This window comes from Littorina saxatilis, unplaced genomic scaffold (genome assembly GCF_037325665.1).
Source record: "Littorina saxatilis isolate snail1 unplaced genomic scaffold, US_GU_Lsax_2.0 scaffold_434, whole genome shotgun sequence".
NCBI lineage: Eukaryota > Metazoa > Mollusca > Gastropoda > Littorinimorpha > Littorinidae > Littorina > Littorina saxatilis.
In genome coordinates this window covers 1-12,500 of record NW_027127008.1, presented here as the reverse complement: position 1 = coordinate 12,500, position 12,500 = coordinate 1, and the positions used below count along the sequence as shown (strand labels likewise).

At 44.4% G+C, this 12,500-nt stretch overlaps 1 protein-coding gene across 3 annotated transcripts in view; it reads left to right on the top strand.

The window, feature by feature from the left end:
* LOC138955470 (uncharacterized) overlaps positions 1-12,500 on the top strand; it is a 45,886-nt gene extending 33,386 nt beyond the window's left edge. The window contains exons 1-8 of one of the 3 annotated variants that reach the window (XM_070327074.1): positions 4-586; positions 2,172-2,241; positions 6,188-6,322; positions 6,716-7,348; positions 8,717-8,898; positions 9,403-9,915; positions 10,580-10,947; positions 11,618-12,500. In XM_070327074.1, the coding sequence (XP_070183175.1) occupies positions 2,191-2,241; positions 6,188-6,322; positions 6,716-7,348; positions 8,717-8,898; positions 9,403-9,915; positions 10,580-10,947; positions 11,618-12,033 (2,298 nt within the window). In that variant the 5' untranslated portion in view covers positions 4-586; positions 2,172-2,190 and the 3' untranslated portion in view covers positions 12,034-12,500. Of the gene's footprint in view, positions 1-3; positions 587-2,171; positions 2,242-6,187; positions 6,323-6,715; positions 7,349-8,716; positions 8,899-9,402; positions 9,916-10,579; positions 10,948-11,617 lie in introns of those variants that run through there. The other 2 variants (XM_070327073.1, XM_070327072.1) reach the window with 2 other exon arrangements.

Genomic DNA, 12,500 nt, shown 5'->3' with positions numbered 1-12,500 from the left:
CAGTGTGTGTCTGTACATGCCTGTTGTCATGACCACAGTAGAGACGTGTTACAGGCTGTGTGTAAAGTGTTCATAGCTCTTCTCTTGGGATCGTTACAGCTCAGAGCTCAGTGTGTTTCTGTACGAACATGTCATGACCACAGTAGAGACTTGTTACAGGCTGTGTGTAAAGTGTTCATAGCTCTTCTCTTGGGATCGTTACAGCTCAGAGTGTGTCTGTACGAACATGTCATGACCACAGTAGAGACGTGTTACAGGCTGTGTGTAAAGTGTTCATAGCTCTTCTCTTGGGATCGTTACAGCTCAGAGCTCAGTGTGTGTCTGTACGAACATGTCATGACCACAGTAGAGACGTGTTACAGGCTGTGTGTAAAGTGTTCTTAGCTCTTCTCTTGGGATCGTTACAGCTCAGAGCTCAGTGTGTGTCTGTACGAACATGTCATGACCACAGTAGAGACTTGTTACAGGCTGTGTGTAAAGTGTTCATAGCTCTTCTCTCGGGATCGTTACAGCTCAGAGTGCAGTGTATAACATAATACGGACCGAGTGTACGATCAAATAAAGCGCGAGGCTGTCACCAGCAGTTGTATGTACACTTTCACATTGACTGTCACCATATTCCTTCCGTGTTGGTAACTCAGGTGATATTCAGCACGTCCTGTCAATTAACACATCTGTTTATGTTGTGTGTTATTGTGCATTATTCCCCCCTCTGCTCCTTTACCTCTGTAAACATGCAGAGCTAGTTATCTTTCGTTATTCCCCCCTCTGCTTCTTTGCCTCTGTAAACTTGTAGGGGTAGTTATTTTTCGATAATGACCCATCAACCAAACAAATAACGACCCAGCAACAGCCTGAATCCTCGATAGTGCAATGGGTTGAGAGGTTGTTCTGTTTCGGTACTACTTTTTACGACTGAAAAGTTCCGAACGCTCTAATGTACGAAGTATACATCTCTGGAGCAAACAATACAAACATACCGCATTTAAATGAACAACTACAGGCCTGAACACATGAATCTCCATATAAAATCCATGAGTTCGGTTGTTTTCTGAATCTCATCTGCCGTGCCGTCAAGCCGTTCATCACAAGCAATTTCCCAAGGCAAGTAACTCATACTTTGTCTAGCGACAAGAGTAGTTCCCCTTCTTTTCACTCAGTTCCTTCGACAACAGACTGCAATCCGACGGTCAGTTTTCAACAATATTTCATTTAATAAACAGATCACACGCAACCAAATGCACACATCTCATCAATTTAAACAACATAAAGGGGTTTCATACACTATTTTCCCCAGAAAACTGAACTTCATACAGTTTTTAACGTTGGAACACGGGTGCAAAAGTTCGTCTGCTAGTCCCATTTGACGAAAAAACATTATCCTAAGCGATACTAAAACATATACAGAACACACAATATCTGCCTTTGCCGCCACGGCAGAATAACAGCATATCTGTGTACTTGATTTTAGCCCAAAATAGGAAAACTGACAAGAAGTGTTAACAGAATGGAATGATTTGCACGGAACTATACAACCGCGCATTAATCGATCGCCTGCGCAGGTTGACTGGTTGAGAGAATAGGATTCGATCAAACTTTCGCAAAAAAACTCCTCTTTTCTTTGAATAACTGAAGAAAGGAGGAATAAAGAGGTTACACACCTCGTCTCAGTGATTATCAAAAATAATGGTCTCAGTTCGCGGTCATGAAAAAGCTCGCTAAAGCTCGCATTTTTCATGATCCGCTAACTTCGACCATTATTTTTGATAATCACTGAGACTCGGCGTGTAACCTCTACATAAACACCCAGCAACCAAACAAATAACGAGCCGGCAACAGCTTGAATCCTCGATAGCGCAATGGGTTGAGAAGCTGTTCTATGTCGGTACTATTTTTGCGACTGAAAAGTTCCGAACGCTCTAATGTACGAGTATACAACAACAACAACAACAACAACAACAACAACAGCAACAACAGCAACAACAGCAACAACAACAATAACAACAACAACAACAAAGCATTGCCACGGGACGTTATGTTCTCCAACTGAACAATAATTCCTTCCCGTCATTTCATTCAAACTTTTTCTGTCTGAATGTTCGTCAATTTGTTTTAATTGATATCCTTCGTTTTTGTCAGATTAATTTTGTAACGTGGTGTTATTGTTTTAGGTGAGGCAAGACGAGAACAATGGCGAGCCAGCAGTCAGGTAGCGGGGCCATTCCGAAGACACCACGCCAGGTAGGCCGCTGTCACCGTCTTGTATTGTCCATAGTGTTTACCATTGTTTTGTTTTGTCGATCAATTGTATTGTATTGTCCACATTATAGTATACCGTCCAAATTATAATATATTTTCCACATTATATTGTACTGTCCAAATTATATTGTACTGGCCGCATTGTACTGTCCAAATTAGATATTTATTTTTGTTATTGCCCATTGCATTGTGTTGTCCATGCATACCTATCATTGTATTGTCCAGAACATTGTATTGTCCATGCATACCTATCATTTTATTGTCCAAAACATTGCATTGTCCATGCATAACTATCATTGTATTGTCCATAATATTGTGCAGTCTATTGTATTGTATTGTCCATAACATTTTGTTGCCCATAGCATTGTATTGTTAATAGCATTGTGTTGTCCATTGTCAAGTAAGATGTTTGGTGGCTTGTTGGCAGACTAGCGTTTGTGTTGGTCCGAGGGGACCATACTGTCTTTTGTTTCATCTTTATTGCCTACTGCCGAAGGGCATGGTTAATAGAACTGTAAGGCCGCGGTTGAAAATAACGCAACATAATGTGATAACTATGCTCCCCGAGGATCAACACAAAAATGCAAATGATACTGAATGCAATGCAGTTTGGACGTATGTGTTGTAGTTTACATAGACCGGACTGAACAGTGTAGACATACAGCACGTACATTCTCACGACAACAGGGGACACTGAACAAAGTAGACACACAGCACGTACATTCTCACGACAACAGAGGACACTGAACAGTGTAGACATACATCACGTACATTCTCACGACAACAGAGGACACTGAACAGTGTAGACATACAGCACGTACATTCTCACGACAACAGGGGACACTGAACAGTGTAGACATACAGCACGTACATTCTCACGACAACAGGGGACACTGAACAGTGTAGACATACAGCACGTACATTCTCACGACAACAGGGGACACTGAACAGTGTAGACATACAGTACGTACATTCTCACGACAACAGGGGACACTGAACAGTGTAGACATACAGCACGTACATTCTCACGACAACAGAGGACACTGAACAGTGTAGACATACAGCACGTACATTCTCACGACAACAGGGGACACTGAACAGTGTAGACATACAGCACGAACATTCTCACGACAACAGGGGACACTGAACAGTGTAGACATACAGCACGTACATTCTCACGACAACAGGGGACACTGAACAGTGTAGACATGTGCTCATCTCCATGAAAAGGGCCCATGCCCAAGGCTTCAGACTTCAGACGTCTCTCTCTCCAATTGTTTGTAAACCTGCTAAGACTTATAGTAAATGTGTCAGCTAATTTGTCCGAGGGTATGGTGGGGTAACCTATTACGTTTAACTATTTTCACGATCCACACAATGTAACAGAACAGTATGTTTGATGTTCCACATTTTATCCACTAAAATTACTGAATGAAAAGAGATCTTCGATTTACTTCTAAAATGCAAAAATGTTAATCTTCAAACCAAAATCTAAAACAAATACAAAAACTATATTTGTTATCATCTAATTCTTAAAATACATATTGTACAACTATATCAATCAATCAATCAATCAATGACGCTTATATCGCGCATTTTCCGTGGGTACAGTTCTAGGCGCTCTGCAGTGATGCCGTGTGAGATGACATTTTATACGGCCAGTAGATTGCAGCCATTTCGGCGCATATTTACCTTTCACGGCCTATTATTCCAAGTCACACGGGTATAGGTAGACAATTATTAACTGTGCCTAAGCAATTTTGCCAGGAAACACCCAATGTAGTGTACACGGGGGGAGGGTTCGGACACCGAAGAGAGTCTGCACACAAAGTTGACTCTGAAATAAATTTCCGCCGAACCTGGGATCGAACTCACGCTGACAGCGGCCAACTGAATACAAATCCAGCGCGCAACCAACTGAGCTATATGCCCGCCCCAATGCCTATTTCATCATGTCACTTCAGTTTCTTTCAATGAATAATCTTCTCCATTATTCAAGATGACCACAAGATTCTTTGCATTCTATGACTATCTTATGTTGCCAATGAAAAAGTACTTATGAAACCAAAAAGTGCTGTAAATAATTATAACTGACTACTTTAAAAATAAAACAGCTAAGCCTAAAAACTCATTAAAATAAAAAAAATAACATTCACATACTTCAAATAATCTTGTGTCACTAATTCCTTTCTGAATTGACTAAGACAACATTCCTGAGAGTTCTAAAACACTGATTCCTGACTCCCTGACAATCAAAGGGAAAGTAATCCTGACATTACATTGGTCAAGAACAAACACAGTTCCTTCCCTTACACTAAATAAACAAATCAGTAAGCCCCCAAAAGTACTTTGTAAAACAGGAAAGAATGAATAAGAATGAATACTTTCACAGGTTTACATGTTTACAGGAGATTAAGGCTTTTATTAAGATTTGACAAGAAGTGTTCAAGACATGCGGTTTTTAGAACCGTCTACAAATTTATCGCCACAGGTTGTAGGCACATTAAACAACAAACAATAACCAGCCAACCAACCCATCTCTGTCTGTTTATCTGTGTCTGTCTATCTGTGTCTGTTTATCTCTGTCTGTCTATCTCTGTCTGTCTATCTCTGCCTGTCTATCTCTGTCTCTCTATCTCTGTCTGTCTATCTCTGTCTGTCTGTCTCTGTCTGTCTATCTCTGTCTGTCTATCTCTGTCTGTCTATCTCTGTCTGTCTATCTCTGTCTGTCTATCTCTGTCTGTCTATCTCTGTCTGTCTATCTATGTCTGTCTATCTGTGTCTGTTTATCTGTGTCTGTCTATCTGTGTCTGTTTATCTCTGTCTGTCTATCTCTGTCTGTCTATCTCTGCCTGTCTATCTCTGTCTCTCTATCTCTGTCTGTCTATCTCTGTCTCTCTATCTTTGTCTGTCTATCTCTGTCTGTCTGTCTCTGTCTGTCTGTCTATCTCTGTCTGTCTGTCTGTCTATATCTGCCTGTATATATCTCTGTCTAGATCTGTCTGTCTATGTCTATCTCTGTCTGCCTATCTCTGTATGTCTATCTCTGTCTCTCCTGTCCCCCTCTCCTCCCCCTCAGCTCCTACACGGCCGATCTAATCTGTCAATGTGTTGGGGGTCGTATACATGCATTGTCCGTGTCAGTGTCGATAAATGCAAATAGACTGAACATTCCTCATTGATGACGATCGCAACAGCCAAGTTGATGGTCGAGTGTTTGGAACCCCGCCACCTGCTTGATAAAGACAACAGATGTTCCGATCTCCCGGGTCACTCACTTTATTTGCATACCTGCTTGCCCCCCCCCCCCCCCCCCCCCGGCCCCCCATTTTGTGGCACAAAACCAGGTAAAAATGGTAAAGATCCTGAAATCCATGTCGGGGAATTATAGAAACATGAAAATACCCAGCATGCATCCCACGACATAGAGTAGAGTATAATTATATGGCCGACGCAACATAGGGTCAAGCACATACAATCCTCTTCGTGCTAAACCATGGGTGTACATGGGCGTTTTGGCCCACACACGCACAGGAAAATAAAATAATGTTTGAACATTTTTTCTGAGTACCATGTGAGGAAACACGTTCACATACTATTGCATGACAATAAGGTGAGTCACACTATCTAAAACAACGCTATGACAGAAGTGACTGTAATATCATGCAAACCACACATATAAACATCGCTATGACAGAAGTGACGGTCATATCATGCAAACCACACATATAAACATCGCTATGACAGAAGTGACGGTCATATCATGCAAACCACACATATAAACATCGCTATGACAGAAGTGACGGTAATATCATGCATAGTACATATATGAACAGTGCTATGACAAAAATGACGGTAATATCATGATCATTACATATATGAACAGTGCTATGACAGAAGTGACGGTTATATCATGCACATCACACAGGGACCGGCTGTGGAATGTGCTCCGCCGTGCAGTACCTCTGGGTCACCGGGGAACCAGGCTGCCTCTCCTGCCCCGCCCTTGATGGCAAGATCACAGGAATCAGAGGACCAAGTGTTAAGGTTGTCAGACCATGAGGTAAATTCATCTCAGAAAAAAAACACACAGCGAAATCTCATATTGTAAGACTTGAAGTTATGTTTCAAATGAATAAGGTGCATTATCATTAGTTTTACTCTTGTTGTTGTTGTTGTTGTTGTTGTTGTTGTTGTTGTTGTTGTTGTTGTTGTTGTTGTTGTTGTTGTTGTTGTTGTTGTTTTCCTTGTTTTTGTTTTTCATTTTGAATTTACATCATAGAGCAACTTTTTTTTAAACAATTATCTGCTGTGTTCTAGGCAAATATTGTGTGAACCACCAACCAGACATAAGTCCCTATTTGGTGTCTGTATTTTCACTGTCTTCATAGTTGACGTAGGTTGTGAATGATACTAGAAGTGAGCAGACAGTACATCATCATGTCTTTGATTCCAGAGAGAGTTTCTCAACGCCTGGTTCCCTCACCTTGAGAGCGAATCATACATAATCCCCCCGGCTCACATGGACACTGTGCATGAGAAAATGGCATATACCGGAGAAGGTGAGAGAATCCAGGTACTGAAAACACAGCAACAAATAGACATAGATGAGAGTATAGAGGTCAGGGACACTGTCCACATAGACAGAGTGCTGAAAAATGTCCACCACTGCATGAATCAGATAAAGGACAAAGCCGCGAGGGAAAAGGAAATTATGGTAATTCTGACTCAAGCTAAACTTGGTGTATATGGTGCTGATACCCAAAGCATCTATACTGGTGCAGCCGCCAGGAACACGAACAGCGTCAAAGCAGAGCCGTTGAACCTGAAGGAGGACTTTGTTGACCTGATCGTCATACATCGCGAGCGTGGGATAATGATGGCGGCAATCATACCTCAGACAGAAGACGACCCCCTTGCAGTTCAAGAAGAACTAAAGAAGGCCGCTGCGTACCTGAAGCAAGCCAGAGATGTTGTGAGGCGCTCTGTTCTGGGTGACCTGGTCACACAGCCAGCCCTCCACCAGGCCATTGTCCTGCCCGACACAACGAGACGCTGTCTGGAGGAGGTGCTGGAAAACATGAGCGATGTAAGTTAACCCTTGACCTACACTCGCTCACACACGCAAAAACAGACGCACGCAGGAGAGAAGTAGAGAGAGAGAGAGAGAGAGAGAGAGAGAGAGAGAGAGAGAGAGAGAGAGAGAGAGAGAGAGAGAGAGAGAGAGAGAGAGAGAGAGAGAGAGAGAGAGAGAGAGAGAGAGAGAGAGAGAGAGAGAGAGAGAGAGAGAGAGAGAGAGAGAGAGAGAGAGAGAGAGAGAGAGAGAGAGAGAGAGAGAGAGAGATTGACAGACAGCTTTGTTCACCAACGTAAAGTAAGGGCTAGTTCATAGCGCTATGCTCTTAGTCCACACACTGTGTGCAGTGTCCGTCCGTATGTCCGATCAAAAAACTTAACGTTAAGATTATCTGGGATGATTTTGAAGCTAGACCTTTAAACATTTTCAGACTTCTGGTATTTGATAATCTTCCGATTTGACCCCGATTTGATTGACCTTCGTCAAATGTTGGGGTCACAGCGGGGTCATGCTCTTCAACTTTTTAAGTTGAGTTTTGTTTCAGATATTTTGGAAACAAAGCCTCCACATTTCCCACAATTGTAGGTGTTATTAATCAGCAGACATGACCAAAATGTAGCTTGTTTCGTAAATGTTCACAGTAATAGCATGGACATGTTTGCTGGACAAGATGATCACCACTGAACATATCTGGAATATTACAGGTCACACTTTTGATCAAGTTTTTGTCGATTATTCTGATGCCAACGTTTCTCTTGAACATTTAATTTATGAAGCTGAAAGTGAAAGAGGAATTTTATATTGTTTTGTTTTTTATTGGGGTAAAGTCTTAAATGTGGGTTAGCTGACAGAGGTTATGAACAAACAATCTTTAAAAACAAAAAGGGTCTTATTGGGGGAGGTCGGGCATAAAGGGGGTGGTTGTATAAGAAGGGAGGGACTCTTGTGGGAGGGGTGGTGGCGGGAGTCTTCCATGGGGGAGGGGGGTCCTAAAAGGTGGGGGGGGGGGGGGGTGGCGGGTTACATTGTTGTGGGACAAGACGAAGGCGAGTCAAATGAGCATTTGCTTTTTATTTTTCACTGGAGCTCTAAGAACAGTGCCCTGGAATAGTAGACGTCATTTTTTTTGTCGCGAAAACGACGTCACTTGTACTTAACGTAGCCTAATGCGCGTCACCACAAACGGGAAACTCTTTTCCGAAAAGATGGTTTGCTTTTGTCCAGAAAGTTGTCTTTTAGGCTGGTAAACACTAAAGCAGGAATGAAGAGATTTCCAACTCAGGTAGGCCTAATGTTACACTGTCTGTGTGTGCATCGTGTATTAAACCACCCCTTGTGCCATTTCCCGCATTGTTTACAGTCCGTGTGTGTTGACCTCAGTTACAGGAGTTGCAGGAAGGCCTCAGCGTCGAGTCAGGTCGGAATGTCAGCCACGTATGTCTTTGTGAGGACGACATGGCTGACCAGACAAGGCTCGACGCGTGGTGGAGGGCGAGCTTGGAACGGAATGAGGGCGGGGACCATGCCATGGATACAGCTACCTACACACAGTTGGTTGCCAGGTACTGTTGCATAGCTGTATCAACTATCATATCGGTGAAGCGCACGCACGCACGTTTATTATTACTTGGCCTAACGTCATCTATCTTTCTTTCTTTGTTTCTCCCCCCCTCCCCCCGACCTCTCTCTCTGTCTGTCTGTCCGTCTCTCTGTCTGTCTGTCTCTCTCTGTGTCTCTGTCTGTCTGTCTCTGTCTCTCTCTCTGTCTCTGTCTCTCTCTCTCTCTCTCTCTCTCTCTCTCTCTCTCTAGACATCTACTGTAATTTTTATGCCTTAAATGACATTTTCAGATGTGTATTTTTGCATGACCTTTCGCTTACATTTACACGTTGCATGTGGGTTGGTGCATGTGTGTGTGTGTGTGTGTGTGTGGGTGTGTGTGTGTGTGTGTGGTGTGTGTGTGTGTGTGTGTGTGTGTGTGTGTGTGTGTGAGTGTTGTGCCTGTGTGTGTGGTGTGTGTGTGATATAATTATACCTAATAATGTGTGTAAATGTGTATGCTGACAGATTCTCCATACCACTGACAACGATTGAGCTATTCCTCAGCAGACAGCCACGACTACAGCTGTGGACCCAGGGCCATCTTGTTCACGCTGTTGGAATGGAGCATGGTCGACCAATGACATGTATAGCTTTGTTCCCGCAGCAGTTTCAAGTCTTGGAGGAGCCGCCAGACGACTACGACGTCGACGTGAGAATCCTCTGGGGCCCGACGGGCACTTCAAAAAGCATAGTCTTGATAATAAAAGGTTTGTTTCTGCTGAGGAAGGGCTGCGCCACAGTCTTCGTTCTTCAGACGAGTGATGATGGCGCTGCTGCTGCTTACCTTGTGCGTCATCAGGTGAGAGAGACTGCCGGACAGGGAGCCGGCAGCGTGCAGCTCGTCAACATGGCGGGGGTACGGAACTTGCTAGGATGGACAGAGGGAAGCAAGGAGAAAGTGCAGGCCTGGGTGGAGGAGCTGTGTCAACACGCACAGACACACGGACGCGTGCACATCCTGGCCGATGAGGCTGAGTGGTAAGAATGACGCTGTACACTGAATCTAACACTGCCTCCTGTCACTCTTGTGTTGGCCGGTGTGGTCGTGTTTGTTGGAAGGAAGTCTGATAATTCACAAATGTTATTATATTCACACCTTTTCTATGACGAGGTAATTCGTGTGCTTTTGGTCAAGAAATTCGGAAGATTTATGTGGAAGTAATGGCTCTTTATTTTCAAGTTTGAATAATAGACTGGGACATGTTTATTAGATGTAGAATGTGAATTCAGCAACTGTCACGGCGGTGTGTACTGATCAGTGATGTCATCAACCTGTCTCATCAGGCGCCACCCTTTCTTTGTCTGCCATTGGAAAAACTTGGTCAAGGTAACGAAGAGTGGAGCGAAATAACGTCATTCTGTTTACGTCATTATTAATCATTGCGTCATTTTATTTCAGGTTCACTGTGATTCTTATCCTGAACAGCAATCTTTGTGACTTCCTTTTTGCCTGGCGTTTTTGTTTTGTTTTAATCAGTTTCGTAATTTCAGGTGTAATCATGCACTGACACACCTGTCCGTTCTGTTGCTGTGACGTCATCACGAAGATCTACACTGCGTTAAAACAATAGTTGTGTGATAACTATAACACACCTGTCTGTTCTGTTTATAAACACTGACACACCTGTCTGTTCTGTTACAGTGACGTCATCGCAGAGATCTACCGGGCGTTAAAACAACGACACGTCAGGTTCACCCTGTGGGCAGCAGGCGTTAAGCTAGATGTACCTGCCGACATGAAGCGTCACGTCCGCTACCTGACGCAGCCCCTGAGAAGTCCACCTGCTGTGGTGAGAGAGGTGGAGCAGGCTCGTGATATGAAGGATGGAACGGTCCCGGCCTACACCAGGCCGCCAGTGTCCGCACCGTGCGACGGCCCACCTGTCCTGACGGTTGATCACTATGGTGATAGGTACCGCGGTGACAGACAGGGACATGAGGGTGACGATACATGGCGGTGTGCACGGTGCGGGGAGCTGGTGGCAGACATGCTGCGAGATCTTCGTGTCGGTCAGTACACCTCTGTCTGTCTGTCTGTCTGTCTGTCTGTCTGTCTGTCTGTCTGTCTGTCTGTCTGTCTGTCTGTCTGTCTGTCTGTCTGTCTGTCTGTCTGTCCGTCTGTCTGTCTGTCTGTCCGCCTGCCGTCTGTCTGCCTGTCTCTCTCTCTCTCTCTCTCTCTCTCTCTCTCTCTCTCTCTCTCTCTCTCTCTCTCTCTCTCTCTCTCTCTCTCTCTCTCTCTCTCTCTCTCTCTCTCTCTCTCAATGCAGTAAGTGTCAGTCAGGTTGGTGTACAACATTTCAATGACGTCATTAAACTTACAAGGAATGTTGGTATTTACGTCATTTACTGTGACGTCGTTACATAATATCGTCACAAGTCTGCCAAGGTGAGGTGTGGAACACTGAATAATATAAAATTGTTTTTCCTATTTCCAGGTGGTTGTGGTGCTGCTGATGTAGTTGTAGTCTCTGTTCACGTGTTGCTGTAGCCGGTGTTGGTGCGGAAGTTAGACATGGGTCGTCGTTGTTGTTTGTGTCGTGGTTGTTGTTGCTGGTGATGGTGTCGTCGTCGTTGCTGTTGTTGTTGGTGGTGTTGTTGTTGTTGTTGTTGTTGTTGCAGTCGGTGTGGATGTGTCTTACACAACGACGATGTAATGTTGACGGTGTGTGTGATGTTTCAGGTTGCCAAGACAACGCTCCCCACGGGCAGGGCGGCCTCACCTTCAGCGACGTCTTTGTGCTGGGTGGCATGAACTGTGACACAGACACACCGGATGATCACCGCTACTCACCAGCACCCTTCATCCGGGGCCTCGAGTCACGCGGCGTCCCCACCCGTAAGGTGGCTCATAACGACACAGAGGCCGTTAGACAACTGGCTGAAATGACGTCAGGTCCCACACAGAGAGCGGCAGGTAGGGGTCGAGACGAGGCGGTGACGGTGGCCAATGAGAACACAGTATGGGGCTTGGAGAGACACGTCGTCGTCTACCTGGACACTGGGTCTGGTGCTGGTCATGTTGACCTTACCGGCCGCCTGAGATCCATGTCGCGGTCCACGGCCCAGGTGATCTGGGTGAAGAATGTTGAGACATAGACAGCGACAGCGACACTGAGTGACACCCACATCTCGTCACCGCCACCACCACCACCTGTCTCGACTATACATCCCGCAACGTCCAGCGATGTCTAACAACAACAACAACAACAACAACAACAACAACAACAACAACAACAACAACCGTTGAACTGAAATTCAACATTTTATTAAATCAATTTACTGAAACTCAGCAATACCTGTCCTTACAACCTGCCGCTCTCTGACAACTACGACGACAACATCATCCTCTACCACGACATCCACCATCATCCGCCACCATCACCACCGACACCGACAACAACAACCCGAGTGACATTTTTATCGTTTTAAAATACGGAGAATAAATTCACTCAACACATCGCTTGTTCTTCACTGACAAGCGCATGATTTCATTTACAAAGTTTATCGTCATCAAGAAATGACGTCACGGACAGACAGTAAATGTTCTAGGGACAGTGGAATGA